At 43.2% G+C, this 24,424-nt stretch overlaps 1 protein-coding gene across 1 annotated transcript in view; it reads right to left on the minus strand.

Moving 5' to 3' along the window:
- The window catches only part of CELSR1 (cadherin EGF LAG seven-pass G-type receptor 1), a 155,703-nt gene that overhangs the window by 21,661 nt on the left and 109,618 nt on the right, over positions 1–24,424 (minus strand). Inside the window, exons 8-24 of the mRNA XM_072357862.1 lie at positions 24,235–24,360; positions 21,524–21,690; positions 20,730–20,915; positions 20,294–20,407; positions 19,759–19,933; positions 18,842–18,983; positions 16,877–16,997; positions 15,491–15,674; positions 14,865–14,966; positions 13,038–13,132; positions 11,950–12,159; positions 7,995–8,178; positions 5,386–5,529; positions 4,074–4,275; positions 3,608–3,775; positions 1,037–1,163; positions 330–530 (exon numbers count right to left, since the gene is read on the minus strand). Of these exons, the coding sequence (XP_072213963.1) occupies positions 330–530; positions 1,037–1,163; positions 3,608–3,775; positions 4,074–4,275; positions 5,386–5,529; positions 7,995–8,178; positions 11,950–12,159; positions 13,038–13,132; positions 14,865–14,966; positions 15,491–15,674; positions 16,877–16,997; positions 18,842–18,983; positions 19,759–19,933; positions 20,294–20,407; positions 20,730–20,915; positions 21,524–21,690; positions 24,235–24,360 (2,648 nt within the window). The remainder of the gene's footprint in view (positions 1–329; positions 531–1,036; positions 1,164–3,607; positions 3,776–4,073; positions 4,276–5,385; positions 5,530–7,994; positions 8,179–11,949; positions 12,160–13,037; positions 13,133–14,864; positions 14,967–15,490; positions 15,675–16,876; positions 16,998–18,841; positions 18,984–19,758; positions 19,934–20,293; positions 20,408–20,729; positions 20,916–21,523; positions 21,691–24,234; positions 24,361–24,424) is intronic.

Raw genomic sequence — 24,424 nt, forward strand, 5'->3', positions numbered from 1 at the left:
GAGCCTCCTACTGAACGGACAAAGCAAGACAGAATGCGTAATGATGAAAAGGAAAGAAGAAATTGGAATTCAGGATCCAGATCCTGGGATAAGCCTTCAGCACGACTGCTGTCGTTTATTTGAAAATAGCATACTGATTTATTTCCTATCATTGCTATTCATCGTAAAAATACAAAAGAATGCATTCAGTCTGACATTTAAACAACGTTTAGGCCAAACAGAAGTAAAAAAGAAGAGAAAGTGAAACAGACAGGAGCAGATAAAAGTCGCAGTATGAGCCCTGATTTAAAGTCTGACAACTCTTGCAGTAAGGATGAAGTAACTCTTACCGGGTTTTCGGTTTGGTTGATTCCAATGAGGAAGACAAGCTCGGAGAAGAAAAGGGCAGCCACCAGGTTCTTGTGGATACTGTGCAGGTTGGACCGCAGTGTGCGGATCAGAACCAGCAGGATGAAGGTAATCAGCAAAGCCACCAATGAGATGGAAACAGTCGTGTAAGTGACAATCTTCAGAGGAAGTACCTCCCCATTCTGCAGGAAGAGAGATGGACACAACTTCTGAGTTTTTTCTTTCTTTTCTTCCAATCATACCTACTACATGGAAAGTCAATGCTTCCATTACAGTCAATGCACAGATTTGCTTCAAGCCAAGAGGAGTGGGGGATGCCACTTCTTGAGTCACTCTACATTTTGAGCACACATGGGCAGCATCCAGAAGGAGCAGGGAGCTAAGTGGGAACCTTAGTGTATTTCAGGCTGGATTGCCCCTCTTGAGGCTGTCCTGAAATGCTAAAAAAACCTGTGTAGCTTATGTCCTTGCTCCTACTATTGCAGTTCTACATGTACCTAATATCAAGTGGTGCCACAGCTAATATGTTTCTATAATCCTTGTTTCATTCCTTTCACTGCATGGCCTTCTGCAGCACAGGCTATTACAGATATGCATTGCTGGCTATGTCATGCAACAACCAGTTATTTCCAAAGCTCCTTGAAGACCAAAACCCATCTTACTGCGTCACAAGCCTGGGATCACCCACCTCTCGTTTTGAAATGTCCATCAGGACAGCAAAGCTGGTCAAATGGTTGCACTGGCAGGCGATATGGCTCTGGTTTCTGGAAAACAGCTCACATCCTCTGGAAGACCAGGCACCTGTTCCGCCAACCCTGCAGGGGAAAAAGGCATCTATGGGAGCCATCCTCAGAACTCACCCTCACCTCTTGCTGCCACTGCTCTCCAAGACAGCTCTCACTCCACAAACAGAGAGGACTGTATGTATCAAGACAGAAATATTTACAGCGGTCACCTGCCTGACAATATAACCCACTTAAAAAGCCCTGAGTTGAAGCATTGCTCACCAGCTGTTGTGGCTTTGCAACAACCTTTTTTGAGTAAAAATAATTTTTTAAAGTCCTCATTTTGTGTCATTGATCATACAAGCAATATGGGGAAGTGATCGCACAGAACAAACTGGCTATAGCAAACGTATGAGGTAAAAAATACCGAAACCATGGAGACATGTTTTTCAGACATTTTTTTCCATGTCCCTACACTTAGTAAAACTCTTACGTGAAATATATTTTAGCAGAAATATGATTTCATCCCAATATTCCTCTGGAAAGCAGGCAAGAAAAGTTAAAAACAGGAGATAACATTTTACATCAGGAAATGTCCTGTATTAACATCATGGAGGAACTGATCCCTTAACAATTCTACCCTATTTAGCCCTGTCTAACTCCAGAAAAGATCTTGTGTCTATATTAATTATTCTATCCTGAAGCTAATGAGTAATAAAAATTCTTTTGTGACTATTGAAAAGGGTTTTTCTCTTCAAGAGAATGTACATTCAAGAGAATGTAATCTTTTACATTCAGTAATGAAACATTTGTTAAATAGTTTTAATAACCTCTTGAAAAGTACTCACATTTCAGAAAAACTCTTTTAGTATGTTTATAAGCTCCGTTATAATTGTGGCTGTAGGAAAATGTAACAGACAACACTGCCACTGAGGTTAAGAGCAAATAGCAAATGGATGAATCACATCAGAGCTAATGAGTTATTCAAGCCTATACAGTGTTTAAAAATTTATGGAAAAGGGACTTGCCATTTCCTCATCACTGGCAGAATCATCTGTACGTAGAAGCAGACAGCACATCTAGAAGTTGCTTATCTAACCTTTGTGCTGATACAATCTCAGACTACTTTACAAGCAGGCAAGTGGAGTAGTTTATTATTGCTAACAAAATAGATCTCTCTTTGCCTCCTGGATCCTTTTAATGATATAATCTCCATAAGCTTTTGACTAGGAGGCAAGCATTTCCAAGGTTAGCTTGAGCTTCTATTTCCAACACAGCATATTACCTTTCAGTGGATTTTTCCATAGGTTTACTGGAGTTTTGGGGTCATTAGAAAACAAGTAATAGCTATCCCTCTAACTGTGATCTGACAACACTATCATTTTGCCATATACCCAGTTTCATGGTTATATATGTAATACTTAAAATATTATGAAATATTAACTCAACAAGCATGTTGCTATCATAGAATGGCTTGGGTTGGAAGGGACCTCAAGGATCATCAAGGATTGCTATCTCTCAGTACATGTTCTTTTGTTTTATCAACACTCCAGAAGTATCTCCAGCAGGACTGTCCTGCTTCCACAATCCAGCACACGTCAAAAAATGACACACGAGTATATAAAATTCTTCCATTTTTTCAGATCTTCAATAATTATGTCTGTATTTTTAACTTCACTTAATGTGTGATACCTAAATTAGCCATATTTGAATATTTCATCTTCTCCCTCATACTTTTCTCCTAGATTCACCCTCTCCTTATGCTCACTGTCCTGTATTATCTGCTTACTAACAACAGCAAGAGGTCTAAGGTCCCAAAGAAGGTATTTCTTTCCCTCCATTTTTTTCACTAAAACAACTGAAAAAAGATATACAGTAGAAAGGAAATGAAGGAAAGGTAAGTTGCTTCTTATCAGTGCCCCTTTCTTTGACTTCTGATTCAAAAATGATTTCTGAGATTTACAGTCCTTTTTTACCAACATTAGCTTTTTTATTTATTTTTTGCATAGCCCTGTCTGAGGCATCAGTGGTTGCTGCTTGCTTGCCTTGCACTCCCTCCACAGTCACTAGCACGTGACAGGAGAAGATGCAGTCCATAGAAGAGCAGTCTACTGGAGATGCACTCCTAAGAAGAGGACAAGGGACAATGAGAGTCCTGACTAAGAGACCTCAGGTGAATCATGAATCCAGGCATTGAAGCTAGATTACATTTGTCTAGCTCTACATGTGCGGGCACAAAGAATGGGCAAACAGATGGAGACTGTGAGATTTTTTACTCTTGGACAATACTGCAGAAAGACATGGTGGCACTGTATCTGTTAGAAACCACAAGGCTAATTTGTTTGAAGAGTTATGATGATTATTTGTTATTGTTCTCAGGTTAGCAGGAAGTGATTACTTGGCTACACCAGGAACTACATGTCAGTTGAGTAAACTGAGTGAAAAAGGTTATCCCTCCAGAATTATCCTCCTCTACTCTTTCTCTGCTACCGAAAGAGTTTCCATGCACAGCCCTAAAGAAGGAAGAGACATACATGATGGAGTGATTCCAGAAGACACAGACAGGCTTTGTTCTCTCCTCTGTTTCCAGCATGGCATACTCCACTATGATGGGCTTTTCCACCAGATTGGGAGGAAGCTCCCCGTCACTGTGAATGGCTGTGCTCACCACAGGAGTATTAATAATTGGGCGATTTGGTAACCTGCAGAAGGAGAAAAACCACAAAATGATCTAGATGTTAAAATTCAAAGCACAGATTTAGCAGATAGAAGATTTCCACTCAGAACACGAGGCAGATGTACCACCAGCCTTCCATACAGCCAAGCTTCCAAGGCCCGCTGGCTCTATTCTTGCAGTTATTCTCCCACAGTGCGCCAGAGGAGTACAAGAGATTGTAGTGCATATGTCATTTGTTTGGTATAAAAGAGCTCTGCCTCCCCTGTATGGAAGAAGCATGTAGAAAGGGATCTGCACAATTCATAGACAGGCTGAACTCTCACCTCAGGCTCCTTCGGTCAGGATCATAGTTTTCAGGCAGGAGATGTCCTAGGGACCGGTATATAATGACCATGGCAACAGTATGATGGGTAAAGTCATCGGGGTGCCGCTTTCTTCTCTTTGTAAACATACTCTCAGAGCTTCGAGCATCACTGTTCAACTTAGAGGATAATTTTTGATTTGAAGGCCTCATCGTAGGTACTGCTGAGGAATTAACACAAATATTAAACTCCTTTTACACAACATCAAAGCTACCATTTAAACTGATGATTTTGCTTTGCAAAGATACAGAAATATTTCTGTTGCTCTAAGTTCACAGCACCGAGCATGCTCCTAGTGAAACATTTTAATGAAGTTCTAACAAATTTCATAGTTATAAAACTGATAATTAAATAACCACTGAATCACGAATAACCATTTAGTCCAGCTAGAAAATAAGGAATTTCTAAGTGAATGGATCCGTAAGTGCATAAATAATCTGTGCATGATATAAGGAGAAAGTCAAAACAATATCCATGTTATTACTTTGCATGTATTTATAGCACAGCTAGCGATAGCTGTGAGTACAATTGGTCACAAAGGAATCTGTATGCTCATTCTTTCATATAATGAGCGTCCAGTTTTGGCAAGTATCTCTTAACGTTCACATTCCCTTCTTCCTTAGAGAAAAAATGTAAGGCACAAGCAACTGACTTATTTCTGAGGAAAAAGCCATACAGAGAGATGTGAAAGCTTACTGTTTATTGTGTATTATTTTCAAAAGTGTTACTATTTCCCCATTCCAAGGGCATTCAGTCATGGTATTTGTATAGTTACTGTCTAATTTACTCTCTCAGCCCTTGCTTAAGGCAAGTCGCAGTTTCCTCTCAGCAATCTCTGGGTACTTCAGAGCTAGGACAGGCCCATGGACTTCACAACGTGCCACCCATTTCCCTGCCCAGCTCAAGGCCTTTTATTCCCCAGCTCTCCAGCTGCAATGGGACTGCTCCGCACCCAGACTGGGATTCCCACCTCCCACACACCTTCCATCCCCGCAGGGCTCAGGAGAGCATGGCCACAGGGGAACAGCTTGGTGAGAACGGCACACTTCCCTGGGTGACATGGGATTGAGGGACCTGACAGACAGGTACAGCCAGTTACACAGCCCCTGGCAGGCAGAAGGCCCCTGAGGTATGCACAGCTGCTCCAACCCAAAATAATGCTTGCTTGTGCAGGTGATCACCTCCATCTCACCCTAGTTGTGTTCTGCTTCTCAAGGATCAATCACACGTCCTTGGGAGTCAAAACTTTCCTCAAACTGTCAACGGGTTTTACCTTTCCTGTCTGAAGGTCTGAACAGAGTATCCGGGAACACAACAGATGATTCCAGATCTTTCGGATAATCCTCCTTAATCTCATGAAATCGTGGTATTCTAGCTCCCGTAAAATTAGACTTGTCAAAGATGTCAACAGCGATAACTGGAGAAAAAAAAGTTTCCCATAAAATTAAGTTTAATCCATTCAAATATGATATTGAAACAAAACAAAACATGACTGGATGGTTAAAACGTCTGCACAAGACAGGGAAGAAATTTAAACCCTCATATTGTCAGGGTAGTATGGTTAGGTTGTGGTTGCACTTGCTGATCTTGAAGGTCTTTTCCAACATGAGCAGTTCTATGGTTCTATCAATACAAAGTATAATCTAATTGCTTTCTGTGAATACCTCAAATGACAATTAAAAGTCTTTGTTTCAGCACTGATGCAGTTAGGGAATCACATGTTTATAAGGACTGCAGAGGCAACAGCAAGGCATTCACAATGCAGTATTTCGTAGTGGGAAAACAGTACCACATACTTGGCAAATAAAAGTGGTGTGTTCCAATTTCACACTCGCTTCTGTAGGGAAGGACAAATCTGCTGCTTCAGAAATATGTATTTTCTCTGTCAGCTTAGCTGATGTTGCATTTTAAAGAAAATAACCTGGATTTTACCCAGGAATACTCCCTAGTCCTCTAGCTCTCTTCCCCCTGTGCTAACAGTTACTCCCTGGCTCACCTCATCAGCTCTGCCTGCTGTCTAACTGCCAACATATTTAAAAGCAGCTGAGTTGGCTTGAACTTTCCCATTTATGAAAAGTCACTGAGTGCCAATTTAGATGATATAATAAAAGCGAGAAGCTGGAAGTCCTGGGGGTAAAGCTACACTGAAAGCTGTGATCTGCAGCAGGTTTCTATATGAAGAAATATCCAAGTTAAGATCTGTAAATTCTCATTCCTTTTCCAGCCACTCAATAACTCCCAGATGAACCATTAGGAAACTCCATTAACACCATATTCACCTGGAAAAACTGTTCAAATGAAAACAGACCCCTTTCAGCACAGTTGACTTGTCCCTCCCAAGCTCTTTTTTACTTAGGAAGAGCTGGTCTGAAAAATCAGGGTTTACAACCTGCAAAAAATTCTGGACTTTGTTTTCATTTTAGTTAAAACACTGTACATACATATTTCTGAATGTGGAGATAAACATATTTTGATTCTGATATTCCTTAATCAAAAGGAGAAGTTTAGCTCTGGTCTATTAAAGACAATCAAAAGTATTTTGGTTTGGCTCAGTTCAACAACAATCTTTCTCCCCTGGAACCAAAGCAGGACTTTGAAGAATCATAGAATCCTTAGAGTTGGAAGGCACCCTTAAAAGTTATCTAGTCCAACTCCCCTTCAATGAACATGGACAGCACAGATATGTCAGGCTGCCCAGGGCCTGATGCAACCTCTCCTTTAAAGTATCCATGGATGGGGCATCCACAATTCTGGGCAACCTGTTCTAGTGCCTCATCACCACCACAATAAATGTATATAAATGTATATTTATAATAAATATAAATCTACCCTCCTTTAAGCTTGAAAATATTTCCCCTTGTTCTATCACAAAAGACCCTGACTGCCTCATGCCTTTGCTTTCCTCTGGAAGCTGGAGCTTCCCATACTGAACTCTCCATGCAGCTGTGGAAACGAGGCCTTCAGCACAAGGTCAGTAGGCAGAGGTTAATATACTTCTTATACCAGCTGGCACAGTCAGGAAAAACAGGCAAGCTTTTGGGCTCATAAGCCCTCCTTCAGGTCTGAAAACATAAACTCAGGTTGATAATAATTCATATCACTAGGGAGAGAAAGAAACAGAACTGCAGAGCCACTGAAATGCTGCCTGTGAGGGATCCCTGGAGGTCACGTAACCTCCTGCTCAGAGCAGGGCTGTTACCCCTTGCTGGGACCTGGAGAGAAAATGAAAGGGACGGAGGACAAGAAAAAAAGAGGAAAGAGGACAACCATACCATGGTTTCCATTCTCATAGATCCAAGGAGGATTTAGTGGACCCCAAGGATTTTGCCTTGGTGATGGATTTTGCAAGGCTGGGGGTTGTTTGAAGGCTCAGATGGATGATTCTGAGAAAATACCTTTCAGCATATGAACATGAGTTCTTGGATATGTTCCAGGGCAGTCAGGCATTTCAAAGTCACAGGTATATGATCAATAGCAAGGCTTTTTTATTTATTTATTTTTTACATCAATAATTCTTTGGGAGGTGATGGGGTGATTCTTTCAAAAACCTGATGCAATACACTCAACTACAGCAGGTAGACTTAAAAGGGATCATCTTTACTCACAAACTTTGGCCATCTCATCATCCGTATGCCACTACAGCTGCAACAAAATGCCACAAAGACCAGTGGCACAGCCCTCAGGGAAGACAAGTCAGAAGTCTTCCAGGAAGCCTCCAAGGCAATTAGGACTGAAGTTGAACTGACTTGAATGGACTGAATAGGTTAGAGAACACGTATCTTGTGTTTCTAAGTTGGTATTATGAAAAGCAATAGTTAGCAACTGTCTTACATGCTTTTAAAGCACTGATACAAAGCAGTAGTTTTCAACACAGGTACTCACTCATGTTAGCAGCAACAATGACAAAAGGTCTCATGTAGGTTTTCTTCATGTTCTGGGCCACGTTGTTGAAATAATCCTCGTAGTGCCTTAGGAGATGAGCTGTGCCACCCTCCGTCCGCTGAATCTGTTCCCACTGCTCCTTGTTGCTGGGGTCCAACAGGGCACTACCTACTTTGATAATATTCTGAGAAGCAAAGGACAAGTCTAAATTATGAGGCAAAAAGAGCCCTGGATTTCAAGTGATGAATATTTTAAATGATCGCCATTACTGCCTTAGGGGAGTACAAAATTCAATATTTTAACATAGACATGTTCTTCTATGAACATGTCTTCCTTATGAAAATATGTTCACCAGTTACTGACCCTGAATACATATATATATATATATATACATACACATACACATATATATTTTATATGAAGGAATACCCTTCACGCTTTTTATGAGCAAAGTAAGAAAAAAAAAAAAAAAGGAGGCTGTAAGATAACTACCTATTTTTAACTCCTCTTTAAGATAGGAAACATCAAGAAAATGCAGAAGGAAAATCATATTCCACAGAACAACATCATGGCTGAGGCTGGCATCACCCTCTGTGCCCCTCTGCCCAACCCCAGCAGGGACCCCCAGAGCAGGGTGCCCAGTGCCATGGCCAGGCGGCTTCTGGAGGTCTCCAAGGAGGAGATCTACAGCTTCCAGACTGCTGTGCCAGTGCTCAGCCACCTGCATAGCACAGAAATGTGATCTGATGTTCATATGGTTCCTCTGTGTTCCAGTTTGTGCTCTGACTTTGTGTTCCAGTTCGTACCCATTTTCTTTGTCTCTGAGTGATGTGCAAAGAAAAGCAGAGTGCTTGTTATGTACACTAAAGAGCTCATCTAGGGAAACTGAAAAATGTGATGTGCTAAAACCAAAAGAAAGTCGCAGATATAAATATGCTTGATCCTCTTGTTTTTGTTTTTGTTTTTAATGTAGCTGATAACTATGGCAACTTGCTTGGTGAAGCATTCAAACAACACAAGCAAATATTAACTTGTATACAGAAACCTGCATATATACATAAGAAAAGTTAATGTATGCATGTTTTCCCCCCATGTTTACGTATATTCTAATGGTGTTGGAAAAGAGGTCTTAGATGAGGACCTACTGCTTCTCCACTTTATCATGAGTATATTTAAAGGCATCCTAAAGGAGAATGGAAGAACAAGACTAAAAACCAGTGTTAAATGACTTGAGTGATAAAGGTGTCGAGCAGCGATCAATCTTATGAGATATCAGCTGCGCTGCTGTGTCAAAACCTAATGCTTAATAAAGGTAAAATCTGAAGAAATGGTGGTAAGAATTAGTTGCCTCCAGCTCTGTGATATTAGAAGGAAGCATCTGGATACACATAACCCTTAATTTAGAAGCAGACAGGGACGGTGCTATATTCCCCAAGTATTCCCTAGTTGCAAGCTACTATTTGGAATGTAAGAGACTGACATTATTACTGCTGCTATCTAGGAGAAGCACTACATGGTTCCCCAGCACTGTAGCAGAAGACACAAGCTGTACTTGGTACCAGGCCTCCTCACAGCCTGAGAATGTTATTTATGGGTTTTTTGATCGCTTCTATTTTTCTGGCTGCCTCCAAAGACTACATAAGAATAAATTCCTCCTCCCCTTGTGCTCCCTCAGCCTAGGATGTAACCTCCTTAGGATGTAACCTCCTTTTTCTCATGCGAATTACTGATTAGTTTTCAAATTCCTGACCTAACCCAAAAATATTTAGGGAGGTCTTGAAAACATCATCTGTATGCAATTCACTGCCAAATGCATAAAAAATGCATAAAAAAATAAATTAAAGCAGAGGTTTCCAAACCACCATTTCCCAAACCACATGTTAAAAAACACAGTTCCTTCTCAAGATCTGAACTGGGAGCTTCATTGACCCCAGAGCCAACAGTTACAAGTTCATCAGCAGAAGGTCTCCTTAGGAAGGAAAACACAGAATCTCTTAAAATTAGGTTTTTCTAAACCGTTAAATGTTTCAGAAGTTCTTCATTGCCTGTTGGCCAAGACAATGAGGCATTTTCTCAGCCATGCTTCCATCTGCTCCCACCTCATGGGGATGTGGTGCAGCATGGTGCTCTCTGTGTTCAAGTGAAAGCCTCCCTGAGCACATCCTTCCATCACAGCTATAGCCATCATGGAACAGTTAAAGGTCAACCAGGGGATCAGGTCCAGTCAGCATGGGTTTACAAATGGCAGATCCTGTCTGACAAACCTGATTTCATTCTATGACAAGGTGACCTGCTTAGTGGATGAGAGTAAGGCTGTTGATGTGGTCTATCTGCACTTCAGTAAGGCCTTTGTCACTGTCCCCTACAACATCTTCATGGAGAAGCTGGCTGCCCATGGTTTGGGTGGGTGCACGCTCCGCTGGGTGAAACACTGTCTGCATGACAGGGCCCAAAGAGTTGTGCTCAATGGAATTAAATCCAGTTGGTGGCCCATCATGAGTCGTGTCCCCCAGGGCTCAGTACTGGGGCCACTTCTATTTAACATCTTTATTAATGTTCTTGATGAGGTGATTGAGTGCACCCCTACTAAGTTCACAAATGACACCAAGTTGGGAGGTAGTGTTGATCTGCCTGAGGGAAGGAGGGCACTACAGAGGGACCTGGATAGACTGGATCGATGGGCCAAGGTAAACTGTATGAATTTCAATAGGACCAAGTGTTGGGTTCTGCATTTTGGTCACAACAACCCCAGGCAACCCTACAGGCTTGGGGAGGAGTGACCAGAAAGCTGCCTGATGGAAAGAGACTTTGGGGTACTGGTGGACAGTCAGATAAATATGAGCCAGAAGTGTGCCCAGGTGGCCAAGACGGCCAGTGGCATCCTGGCTTGTATCAGGAATGGTGTGATGAGCAGGACTAGGGAAGTCATCCTGCATTGGTGAGGCCTCACCTCAAGTACTGTGTTCTGTGGGGCTGTTTAGTTTGGGGAAAAGGAGGCTGAGGGGAGACCTTATTGCTCTCTTCCAGTATCTGAAAAGTGCTTACAGCAAGCGGGGTTGGTCTCTTCTCGCTGGTGACAGGACGAGGGGAAATGGCCTCAAGTTGCACCAGGGAAGGTTTAGGTTGGATATCAGGACAGACTTCTTTACAGGAAGGGTTGTTAAGCTCTGGAATAGGCTCCCCAGGGAGGTGGTTGAGTCACCATCCCTGGATGTGTTTAAAAACAGTTTGGATGTGGTACTCAGGGACATGATTTAGTGAAGGGCTGTTAGGGTTGTATGGTTAGGTTGTGGTTGGATCTTAAGGTCTATGATTCCATGTTTCCCCCTGCCAAGGATGGTGCTAATGCTTGTTCTCTAAATCTGATCAAGTCCTTAGTAATAAATGGGTACTTAATGAATGCTCCTACTCGCAGAAGACCCTCTGCCACTCATCTCCAATATTTGTATGTGACTGTATCACTTGAAATCTTAATAGTGTGGAATTTCTTTCAGAGTATCAACTCTGCAATAGATATTGTTCAAGTATTTCCAAATTGAATTGTTAAAAAACCTCTGGAGTCAGTAGCTGGCTCAGGGTTCAGTACAAATTTAAATGTAAATGATGAAATTAGGCAGACTTTCCAATGTAAGTGAATATAATAAACAAAGCCAGTAATACCCAGGAATAGTAGACTTGGTTATTCTTAAATTTGGGGAATTTTACTTTTGGATGCTAGTATGACACTAGTTACTTTAACAATACTTTCTGTGACATATATGTCATGCTTATCTGCATGCACACAAATATGTACAGCCAGCCTCCCATTCTAAATTGAAAAGATTGACTCACTTGTGAGGCAGATTAGAGCAGCTACATCATATTTAGTCCTCCTTGGTCAAAGACAAATTCAGTTGCCACAAAACTTCCCAGTAGCACTGCAAAGTCCCAGAACAGTATACGGTATCTCTCTTACCTCATTGAACTCCACATCTCTTGTTGCTGCCAGGTCAAACCCTTGCTGCCGGCTTTCGTACCGCAGGACACGGATCATCATCTGGTAAGCTGTCCTCACATCATTGCCATACAAGCTCTGTGTGTATCTGGTGGCGTTCTGTAGCACTCTCACAATGTGTATGGTTTTGTCTCCATCCAGTATGGTTTCATTGCGGTGTAACTTCTCATTCTGAACCAGAGACATGAATAAAATGAAGAAAGGGAATGAAGAAAAACATTTCTTTCTTTATTTACTCATTCATTCATTCATTTATTCATTCTTTTATTCGTTCATTCACTCATTTAAGGAGCTTCAGCAGCAAGGAGTTGTTGGATCCAAATGGTACTTGTCTTGAGAAAAGGTGGATAGGACAGCTCAGTGGAAGATGCAACTCAGCCTTAGAAAAGCACAAGGGTCCAGAGAGGAAGAGAGGGGGTCAAGAACTCAATGGAGGGATGGAGTATGAGGGCCTCAAGCAGGAGTTTGATTGATGATCATTTATAAAATAAGGGCAGAAACTACAGGATTTCTCATAGAGGGTAAATATTAACAACATGTTTACTAGTGCTGAGAGAAACTAAGCAATAGATGGGCAATTGGAAATGAGGTATAACAAGAAGATCAAAATTATCCACTATAAATTCAAGAGAAAATTACAATGGATCACCAGAAAAAAAAAAGATCTTTGTGCTGGATTATCATTTATACAAATCAAAAATGTCACAAAGTCACAGTCACACAATCATTAAGGTTGGAAAAGACCTCTAAGATCATTCGGTTCAACCATCCACCTACCACGAACATCCATATGAATTTAATAACAACATGACAATTCATATCACGTGGACATTTGGACTACAGCACAAACAGTCAGTTGACACAAGCTACAGTACATATGTACAGTACATACTCTACTCTTGGCTATTGGGTAAGAAGGTATACATGTACAGATTCCAAACTTCACTAGATTAGAGAGATTTTGCTGTGCTGCAGGTGTGTTCTTTATGTGCAACCACTGGTGTGTCCTGACACGCTGATCATACCGAATACAAGAAAACACAGCTTACCATGACTTTTAGATCCACAAAAGTGTTGGTGGTACAGTTGAAAAGCTCGGGAGGCAGCCAACCCTTCTCAATGTTACAATGGCGAACTGCATTTCCTGAAGGAAACAATACATTAAACAATGTTGTGCAATGTTCCAGATAAATATTCATGGCTTTCTATCTTCAAGGGATATGCAGGTATTTGACTTTCCAAACCATCATTTATTTCTAAGAAGAATTAAAGACTGCTGATCCTCTTGAACCACTTTCCCCAGGTTTCAGGAAGGTCAGGCAGGCTTTGGGTCTGCCCAGCCACTCCCAACCACATCCCTGCTCAGATTTCTGTCAATAGTCTATATGGGAAGATCACCCTGATAAATGCTACTTTCATGTCAAAATATGCTGCACGCTGCTGAAATATGCATTGCACAATGCATGCAGGAGACACTGCAGATAATGCAAATTTTATTTTGCCACTTGAAAATGGTTTGTCAGCAGCTTTCTGTTTAACCTGTTACCTTTTATTATTTGTTGAATCATTTCAAAACGCGATGCTTGGCTGTGGAATCTTCACAGTGAATTTCAAATTATCAGATTCAAGACTTACGTTGTGCTGATTAACTTTGGATACACGTTGTGTGTGTCTAAGTGATTTAATTACTAATTATAATGGACGGAACATTATATAACCATGTTATTTCTGTCATGAATTTACAATTAAACTTCAGATTACTGTTAGAATAGTCGTGATTATAAACACTACTTTATTTGATTGTTCTGTAGAATTAACGTAGTGTCAGCAATTCCTAAGGGTACCCCGGTCTACTACTTGCTAGAAGAGATACTGGCATCACCCACAGGAACACTGCATATTTAGAGAGGAAATTGATTTTAATTTCACTTCATAGTGTTTATCAATGAAAATACTCTCTAATTAAAATAAATCAACAAATCCACATCCTAAAATCCTTATAATGGGGAGCTGGGGTTACCATGAATCTTTTGAACACCTCTAGGCATGGACCAGCTCCCAGCAATATATGGAAGAGTTACACAGCCCTTTGTAACTCATGGAACTCAAAGACTGCTCACAGCAGGTAAGAATCCTTGGGTCTAGAAATGAGACAGAGGCTTTGTTCCCCATGGGACAGCCTTCAGAAGAGGCTGTGGACTTGTTTTCAAAAACCTGCTTTGGTTTTCTGTAAGATAAACATTTTCAGGGACACATATGAGAAAAACAGATTGCTGTTCATTCACGGTACAAAACAACACAGCTCATGTGCTGGTAAAATGGCTTTTTCAGCCACATAAATTACGGCTTAGAGGAGAGAGATTTGATGGAAAACTGTGAGCTCTGCTGTACCTCTTTGCTTTGCTGCCTGCAATGCCAATGAAGTGACTGCCATGCAAACAGACCTCATTTTATCTTTGCCCACAGGAGCCATATTGCTGGAGACAATATCAGTGTATCAGTCCCCAAAAGCTCGGAGTTCCCTGTGTAAGGAATGCTTGAGCAACAGAAACCAGAAAACTGGACGGCATCTTTCTGAAAATGCAGATACAAAATTTCTGTTCTTTACATGTGTTTGCCTGCTATTCTTTCAAATTTACTGTAACAGTTCTTTCCTGCTGGATGACCTCGGAGCATCGTAATGGAGCCGTAGGTGTTCCTGTTCATTGTAGGGGAGTTGGAATAGATGGCCTTTAAGGGTCCCTTCCAACTCAAACGATTCTCTGATTCTTGTTGTGATCTATCGTTCCCAATATACACTTTTGTTTTTGCTGTTCCCCATTCCCCACCACTTCCCCCCCAGATGAGACAGTTCATGTTTTATCGAGGGAACTTACCCACAGATCCCTTTGGACACGGCACAGCAGCTGGCTGGCCAAACTTGGTCTGCGGCCACCAAATGCCAGCCTCAAAAGCTTTGGGACATCCATTATAAATTACTGAAAGCAGAAAAAGAAAGGATGCAGTTTTTCTGTCAAGGCAAAATCACAGAGGAGCAAAAAGAAGATACTACAGCCTGCCAAAGGACCTTTCAGCCATTCCCAAACCCTGCCACGATCCTTGCTGTCTGCAGCACCTCCCAGGCTGTGACCCATCACCTGCTCCTTGCTCAGCAGCACGGTCAGACAGGTATGGGCAAAGGAGAGCTCAGGATGATTACCGGGCTCTGTACCTTAGTCCTGTTATCTCTGCCCACTCCTTTCTTGTGGGAAAGCCTTTCCCTGTTGTTTCACCCACACGCTGCAGTGCAGTGACTGCTGCAGCAGCTTTTTGCTGATGGCAGGAGGAAGGTGGGTGAGCAGACAAGCAGGGCAAGAGAAGCAGGGAGGAGGAACAGAGGACATCTGCAGCATGGCACAAGACGTGCATCAGACCACACACTCCTCTATCCCCACACCCCATCTCCCCACTGCCTCCAGATCCTACACCCCACCGCTGGGCAGTGTGTCTGGCTGGGCCGTACCTTCGCAGCCCCTGGCAGTGACCTCAGCGAAGGGGTTGTCGCAGCGGTTGCACTGCCGCCCGATGACACCAGGCTTGCAGGGACACTGTCCTGTTTCCATGTCGCAGGAGCGTGTGTGGGAGCCGGAGGGGAAGCAGTCACAAGGGAAGCAGGTGTCGCTGCTTTGCGGCCGGTAGTAATTGGCCTGGAGAAACAGAAACAAACAGGCTATGAGGTGTTTTTCTTCTACACCAAATCACTTGTGTTTTGTGCTTGGAAATCTTGCTGTTGGAGCAGCATAAAATGGTTCACTGAGCACAGCACTGGATAATGATATCGCAATTAACAGAAAACATAAAGTTTGATCATTCTTTCTGGTAACTCTCTGTTAATTTACTGCATCAGGCAGGCTGAGCATGGCAGGGCTGCTGGGCTGCCTGGGGTTGCAGACCCATGGCTCAGCCACTGTTTGTAGTGGGGCCCATACCTCTTATGTATTTGCTGTTGCTGCCCAGAAAGCACATTCTTGGAGGATTTGCAGTGTTCTCTGTTATGCAGTTTGACTCTTGTCTAGCACAGACAAGCTTGCAAGAAAACCTCTTCTATCGTCCATTTATGCTGCATGTGCAGTGTGGAGAGAAACCAATGATCACGTATTCAAATTGCATCTGCAAACGCTTTTGATCTGAGGCATTGTGTGACTATATGAGACAATGGAGTGGGCGCCCCACTGACTTGATTTAATGCAACAGTTGCTGTGTGTCCTGCTGGCATTTAGGAAATAAGTGCCAGGCCAGATTCACTGCTGCTGGTTCAAACAGGCAGGGCTCCTCTGAGGTCATCCCAACCTATTGTAAAACCCATTGTGAAAAGCCTATTGTAAAACCTCCAGGAGGGAGGCACTTCCCATTTCCACTCAGCTTCATTCCTACAATCTGCTACAAGACCGGAGAGAGCAGTCCCCAAGGGAAGTGTTTAACCCCCATTTTTTTCTCCACTCCTAAGCAGGTAGGTCTTCTGCTGGCCCACTGCAGAAGACAACTAGGCCAGCTAGCCCAAGCTGCAGCATGGTGATCACTGCCTACAACACAGCAACCACCTCCAGCATTCCTCTGCACCCAGCTCTGATCTCCCCTGATAAATTGGGCTGCACTTCAGAGAGAGCAGAGCCAGGCTTTCCTCCTCTCAGTTTTGCTTTCCAAAGGCAAATAAGATAAGAGCTGCACAGTACCATTTGGTGAAAGGCAGTGCCAGCAAAATGTTTGGGGTAAACATTAACCATACTGTGCACATAGAGGATATAAAGCACAACTGTGTACGCTTTGTCTTGGTTGTTGCAGTTATTAGTTGATATAGTTACTTTTTAAGCTAAAGAATTTTGGCTTATGACTGGTTTCTTCTGCTTACCTTGCAGTGGCATTCTCCATTGGTCTTATTGCAGTCTGGATCAAACCCTTTGCTAGTCTCACAATTACATGGACCGCAGATGGGATTTCCCCACCAACCTCTGGGACAAGGCAAGTCAATCCTAAAAAAGAAAATGACATCCAAAGGAAGTTCTTTTAAGCTTCCTCACAAAATGTGGGAAAGAAGAGCATTGAGCCAAATCTGCACTCAGCTCCATTAGCTTACAGGGCACAATGTATCTCTCTGCAGCAGCTACCACTTTATATCTGTCTATCTCTAAATATGTACACTGCAATAAAAAATGATAAAGGATATTAGTTCCACGATAATGTAGTGGCAATGCTTGTCTAAACACTTTCAAGAACAGTTCCTTTGTAAGGAGTATACATCTCTATAAGCAAATAAAGAGCTTCTTCCTCTAGGAGGAAGGGAATACTCACGCTGCCAGGCGGCCCCTGCTCCCACCAGCCCCATTTGTGGCACCCCTGTGTCAGCACAGGCTGGAGCAGGATGGACAGTCTGTGCTGATCCTCCAGCAGTCCACATCCTGTCCTTAGCATACCCACTGCCACCAGCATAGTTTTGGAGGAGGATGGAAAGTGTGGCTGGGGACACAGAGGAGGGAACACTGGCCACTTTGATTCAGGCTAGCTGGAAGTTCCACGGGCATCTCCATTGGCTGCAATTTGGTGAATGCTTCAATGGTATACAAGCTGGTACCGCCACTGGAAGAAAAGATTTTACAGCCCTCCTGCCTTGTGGAACAGTGCAGCTAGCCAGAGGCCAATCATTAACACACAAGCTGAAGGATAATCCTTGTTTTTGCTGGTTCTTCTTCCCTTGAGTATAATTCTAAGCAGGTTTGTCCCACAGCCACTCCAACACTAGTGCTGGCAAAGATTGCTCTGGGATGGGGCAGTGAGCACAGACCTTGACTGCTGAAAGGACATCAAGCAAGAGCCTTAAGGATGTCGCTGCTAAGGCTGCCATCAGCAATAATGCACAAAGGAATCCCTTCCCTGCTGCATATCTACAGAAAGAAGATCTGTTTGCAGCCTGTTTAAAGACAGTGCTGAACGTTGATTAGGGTAATTGCCGGGCTTACACATTTATGCTTTGTAATGCGGAAGAAAAAAAACCCAACAGTGCTCCACTTGACATGAAGTCAGCAGACAGTGACAGCGGACAACTTCTCTACATTGCTAAGCCAAGGGAAAGAAAAATGAAAAATGAATCTGGCAACAGTGAGGCCAGCATTTGCAAACTCACACAGCAGAAGGCAGAGGAAGAAGTCTGCAGTTTTCAAAGGGAAGGAAGCAATATAACATGAGGTTATAATTATATTATTATAACATATTATTATATTATATATTATATTGATCTAAGCAAGTAGACAAATGAACTTAATCTGCACATCATGAATGGTCTCAGGATAGGAGGAGGCTGGTTGCTGAATGCTTATCAGAGACCACAAAGCTGCTGATGAGGGAATCAGCAGGTTTCTCCCACCCACCAGCAGGGCATAGTCCTCCTAGGCTGTCCAGAAGACGTGGATTTTTGCCAGCCCAGGGATCAGACACAATCTTTAAAAGCCATTTTACACAGCCTGGTCCCCTAAATGGGTGCATTGCTCTGTGTGTGTGCTGGGGGGGCTGAAGCAGAGGTGAAGAGCCAGCACTGGCTCTGTAGGCATTGGCCAAGCCTACTCTAAGATTCAGGTCAGATCGACACTGTTTAATACAGCACAACTGGTCTAGCCCCTGAACTGCTGGTGAAGGAAAGTGGTCTCTGAGTGTATGCAGGAGCATCAAAGGGCAAGGAGCCTACAATTACCATATACTACAAACACCTGAAGTAGAACAGGAAAGCTAACTGAAGCGGAAATTAAACTGGGACTACTGCTTCCTTAGGAGGAGAGGCAGCCGGGAGAATCATGGAGCCAAAGAAGGAGAATAATTCTCTTACTTGCTCTCACAGTACTGCCCATAGTAGCTCTGTCCACATTCACAGGTGTATCCATGGGATGAACTAGGTTTATGCACACACGTGGAGACATGCTCACATGGGTTCAGGTTACATACATCAACACAGTCTCTTCCAAAGTACCCTGGGGAGACATAGTCATAAAATTACTTCAACCATTGTAATTTATGATTTGCATGTCTCTAAAAGATCATATATTTTAAGCTTAGGCACTAATAAAACATCTTCAATAATCAGCAGATACCCCAAGATACTGTCAAAAAAAGGTACTCTTCTTTCTCAGCAAAAACTAAAGTGGGCTGCTCTTTTCAACAGCCTGTTAACATGCTTGAGGCACCCTTGTGCCTTTGGTCCCCCGTTCTATATGCAAGGCAAGTTTCACAGATAGCCTTGTATTCTCTTCCTGCACATATAAGAGGTGACCACACCAGGTGCTGAGAGTATGTCCTGGCTATATGCAACTAAACAGAGAAAACATTCAAAGTATCTTGATTAGGATGCAGGGTGTGAGGCTGAAACCCAACAGCAAAAAAGGCTGGGAAATTAAAAAACAAAACAAAACAGTGGAAAAAAAAAAACAAAAAAAAACCAGAAAAGAAGAAAAGAGGAAGCGCAAAGAAAGAACCCTTTGGACCAGAAACTGTCTTTCTGTTTGGTTGAAACGCTGCCTAGAACAAATGATCCTTAGTCCACGCCTGCAGCTTCAAATATGGTACAAGTCAGAGAAAGAAAACAGTGATTGGAAGAGGAAGAATCAGTGGATGAGCACCAAAGCAGCAGTAGGATGATTGCAAAGGGCTTGCAAAATGTCCTGCTGCTGCTGCTGTTTTTCTTCTTATGAGCTAATGGAGAAGTGATCCAGTTCCTATCTGAGCACATGGGATGAATCAGTGGGTTACCTGGGTCGCACACACAGGAGTAGCTGTCCCAGTCATCGCTGCAGTAGCTGTGCTGAGGACACGGGTTGGAGTCACAAGGGTTATCCACTTCACAACCCTCCTTCACATTGATCTTGATAGCCTGTTTCATGTTCAGTGTAGCTATATTTGTAGATGTCTCTCCCATTCTTACTCCCTGATGACAAAAGGCAATTATTTTTAATTTAGAGTGCTCATTCTGGATACAGTAGTACGTGTTTCACTACTACTATTAATCTATCAGGCTACAGTTTACAGAAATATCGTCTGATGAGTCAAAACAAGATGTTTTCAAATTCTGGTCTTTGATAAAATCAAAGAAGAAAAAGAGAAGGGATGTTCTCCCACGAGACCAGATTTGTACCTGGGAAAGCACGTGCCCATAACTATTTGGATCTCTAGATTTTGATGGAGGAAACAGAAATGTCTGGGGAAGGACGAGAAAGGAAAACCCGTATTTTCATAGGCACGCTTTCTAAGAAGTTCAACATTTGCCTCTACGCTTCTCATCTCTTACCTGCATACAGCCATAAAACCCCTGTTGAACAGAGACTTGGTCTCCAGAGACTCCTCCCACAATGATGCTTTTCATTTTCAGTCCAGGTAGTTGATTTCCAATCTGCACAGTGCTCTGTGGAGGAAAAGGGCAGCTGATAAAATGCACCGCCATTCTCTACAACCCAGCTACTTTCTTTTGTGATGCAGTGCAGAAACAGTTGGCAGTAGACAAGGGAAAAAAATATTGAAGTGATGAGGAGCTTGGACATTTGAATGTGAATTTTTGCTGACTTGTTCGTAAGATACATTATCATTAGGATTTGTAAATTAATGTAACTTTGTTAGGCACCAATCATTGCAGAACATGGATCAGAGCATAAGTATTTGTCCACAGACTCTTTGAAGATCAGTGTAGTGCTGTAGTGCTTAGTGGCAAAGTTCTAATGCTGCTGTACCTGGTACATCCCATAGTCCAAGGACATGACAGCTAGGTACTTGATGTCTTTTCCATCTTTAGCACTCTTTAGCTCTATCAATAAATGATGCCATTCCCCATCACTGACTCGTGATTGGGTCATCTTCAAACTAGCAACCTGGGTCATGCCACTGTACACTTCAAACTGCACGTAGTTGTTCAATATCTGTTGGGAAAAAAAGAAGTCTATTATTTGGCATAGAATTGTCTTGGGTGAGACAGAAAATCTCCCCCCCAGAAATATAATAGAGTGAAGAACATTTGCAGTAACTCCTCACATGACTTCAGGCATTCAGTTGCTAATTTTAGCAAGGAGAAGAAAGACAACAGAGACATATTCTCTGCATTTGTATTAATGCAAAGAATACTAAGTTTGTTAAGAAAAAAATACCTTCAGCCTCAGAACCTGAATTTTAGAGTGATATTAGGAGGATTAAAAGGATAAGAAATTCATTTCATCATCATCATAGTATCATAGTATCGTGCGAGTTGGAAGGGACCTTAGAGATCATCGAGTCCAACTCCCGGGTTTCGAGCCCTCTGTGTAGCGAAGTGGCACTTCTACCCCCTGCGCCACAGGGGGGATTCGAACCCGGGCCCTTCGGTGCCGCAAGCAGCACTTTATATCACTGCGCCATCAGGGGCACACAAGCATCTATCGATGTGCACTTAGCTGGATGGAAGAAGCTATGCACTTCACATGGCCACATCCACAGATGGGGATGGAAGAGGATTTCTTAAGTCTTTTCTAGGAAAAAAAGTCTACAGTTCTACCTGAATGTTGATCTTGGATGCAGTCCCTGCATTTGCTTGCATCAGCATGCCATTGACTTTCCGTGTTCTGAACATCAGCCCAATGTACCACGGCACAGAGATGGTAATATCAAGCTCACTCCAAATGATAATGCTCTCACCACTGAAACGCTGAGGAGAAGGCATTACTGTAAAAGAAAAGGAAAGACAAAAACCTCTTTATATCCTTCAGGACAGAGGTTAAGAGGAGAAACAACATGCATGGCAGCACCTCCACACTGCTACTGCATTACACAGGTGAGAAATGTTCCTAGAAAGGCAAGGTCAGGATCTCTGCTGGTAGATTTCTGATAATGAGTGGGTGGACAGAGCCGGAATTACAAGGGCAACGCTTAGTGCAGATGTTTTCAACATATCCTTGATTACCTGCTTCTAATTAACCAATTAAACACAGAGGAAAGGCTCTGAGGCAACAGGAAATATTAATTAATTATAAATACTCCCGGGTCAGCTTATTCAGCTGTCTCAGTTATGCAGTCTCTTCACAGGGAGATAGCTCCTGTGGAGTTACCAAAACCATCTGCCTTAGATATCTAGAGCTGACAGCTGAAGTGTTGCCCTGATGTCTATTCCTGCACAAACATTCAGTGGCGCTGGTGCAGGACCCACTGTTGGCTTCTGAACTGTGCCCTCTCTCTTTTGATAGACTCCAAGAAGACTCCACAGTCTGTGGGTAACCTGTGCTCCATCACTACCCACACAGTAAATATTTTCCTGATATTAGATGGGACTGTTATCCACTTTGAGCCCATTGCCTCTTGTCCTATCCACTTGTTCCCTCCTATTCACACTGTGCTTGCTTAAAACATGGATCCAGTGCTTGAGCTCTGGCTCTCTGGGCCACTGTTTGATTCACCAATCCATGCTGCAACCACATCAGTGTACACCATGACTTCCATGTTGACCATGATCATTGCCTCCTGTTCTATGCATGCATCAGACAGCTGGCTCCATCCTCCTCTAACCTGCCAATCTTCACAATAGCATTAACTCCCAATTTCTTTGCGAGTAGTTTTCCAGACCATCGATGAGATTTTTAAGCCTGCCTGCCTCCAGAGAGCAGACAAGAGGCAAACGTTGGGCCCTCCCACCTGCTAGAGGCTGGGAAAGATGTTTGCAAGCTTGTCTCCTGGGAGAACGAGACTGGCATGACAATAAGCCACCTTCTTCCTTTTCTCACTAGTGGTGACTTAAGGTGCCCACAGACATCATTCCCTTCCCACACTGCCTCCCAACTCTCCTCCCTTCCCTGAGGCCAGGGTGCAACTTGCCTTGTTTGTAGAACAAAAATCCCTGTTCCTCAGCCCTCAGGCCTCTCTCCACCCCCAATCCTTACCAAGCCTGAGGCCCGGGTTCTGTACAGAGGGCTGGTGGCCACATTCAATGCCTAAAGAAGGGACCCAATCAACTCTGTCACCTTAGGGGTGAGCACACATGCTTCAAATCATCTCTCTGCCTTGGAGCTGCTACAGAAAGCAGATATGTCACTAGTGGTAGTGATAGCAGCTCTGGGCTTGGTGTTGGGTGGAAGCTAGGAGAATGCCTCCACCATCCCTTTCTGCCACCCCCACCCTGCAGACCCTCCTTTCCAAGCCAGAAGCATAACTGCATGCTCTGCCTGCAGCTCCCTATTCCCAAGCTGCTGAGGCAAGATGAGAGCAATTTCAACCTAGTTCTGGCCCCTTGGGTGAGGCATGCTGTGCTAAAGTGGTTTGCAAACATTCTGGAATGCACACCTCAGCTTGGAGTCTGCTATTCCTGGGTCCATGTCCTGCTATGAGTAATAAAGAATGTCTGATTTGGGGTTATACATCAAAAGAACAAAATCCTTGCTTGTGCTGCAGACTATTCTAGGCTAAGTGTCGTGGAGGGGATAATGGAAATGAAACCCTACTGTACCTGCACCTGGGCGAGCACTGGGCACTGGGCAGAGTTTGTCCTTCTGTCTTTAGGAAAGTCATGTCCATTTAAGGCAGATGCTCCTTCCTGGAAGCCTCCAGTGCAAGAGGACTCCAGAATGGCAACCCTGTGCCAGATGTGGTTGTGCTGCCTTGGAGGAGCAGGCAGCCTGCAGTGCACTGACCCCAAGGATCCCCTTGGGCAGGCTGCTCTGGCTTCCCTGGGGAGAAGCTAACAGTGGGTTCTTCACGCCCTGTGGAACACACCTGCTGCTCCTTCCTCATCTAGTATTAATGAGGTTTTACACATACACGCACATTGTGTTCAATCAAAGAAAAACCCAGTTAAACTGAAAGTGCTCATACTCAGCAGAGACTGCCTTCTTGCCAAGGAAGTGGTGATTAAAAATGCACATTTGACCCTGGTTTGAGTCAAAGCCTAATAAAGTCAGCAGGATTCTTTCCACTGATTTAAGAGGGCTTAGGATTTGGCATTTTTATTATAAACAAATTACCAAATACTGCCAAGTGCTGTGGAACGATGTTGGTCATATAAGTAAATTAATGAAAGCTGCTGCTACCCATCGGTAAGTGAGCTATCATGTTTACTATACAGGCAATCTCACCCAGATTTCAAGCAGACAAAAGGTGATTTTTCAATTGCAGTCCTCTATTACTTATTCCCTAAATTGCCACAGTTGGACACAAATGCTCTGAGATGTCAGTGACTGGTAACGGGATGAGATGACGCACAGAGAGGTCCTTGCACCCTACCTTGCTCGCAGTTCTTCCCTCCATACTGCACAGGGCACTCACAGATGTAGGTGCTCCACTTGTTGACACACGTGCCTCCATTTTGGCACCAGTTGGCTTCGCAATAGTTCCTCTGTGCAGCACAGCCTGTAATTCAGAAGAACAGTTACTTTACACAGCTTCAGCAAGAAAAGGCTCTGATGGACTGAAT

The sequence above is a fragment of the Excalfactoria chinensis genome, chromosome 1 (assembly GCF_039878825.1).
Source record: "Excalfactoria chinensis isolate bCotChi1 chromosome 1, bCotChi1.hap2, whole genome shotgun sequence".
In the NCBI taxonomy this organism is placed as follows: Eukaryota; Metazoa; Chordata; class Aves; order Galliformes; family Phasianidae; genus Excalfactoria; species Excalfactoria chinensis.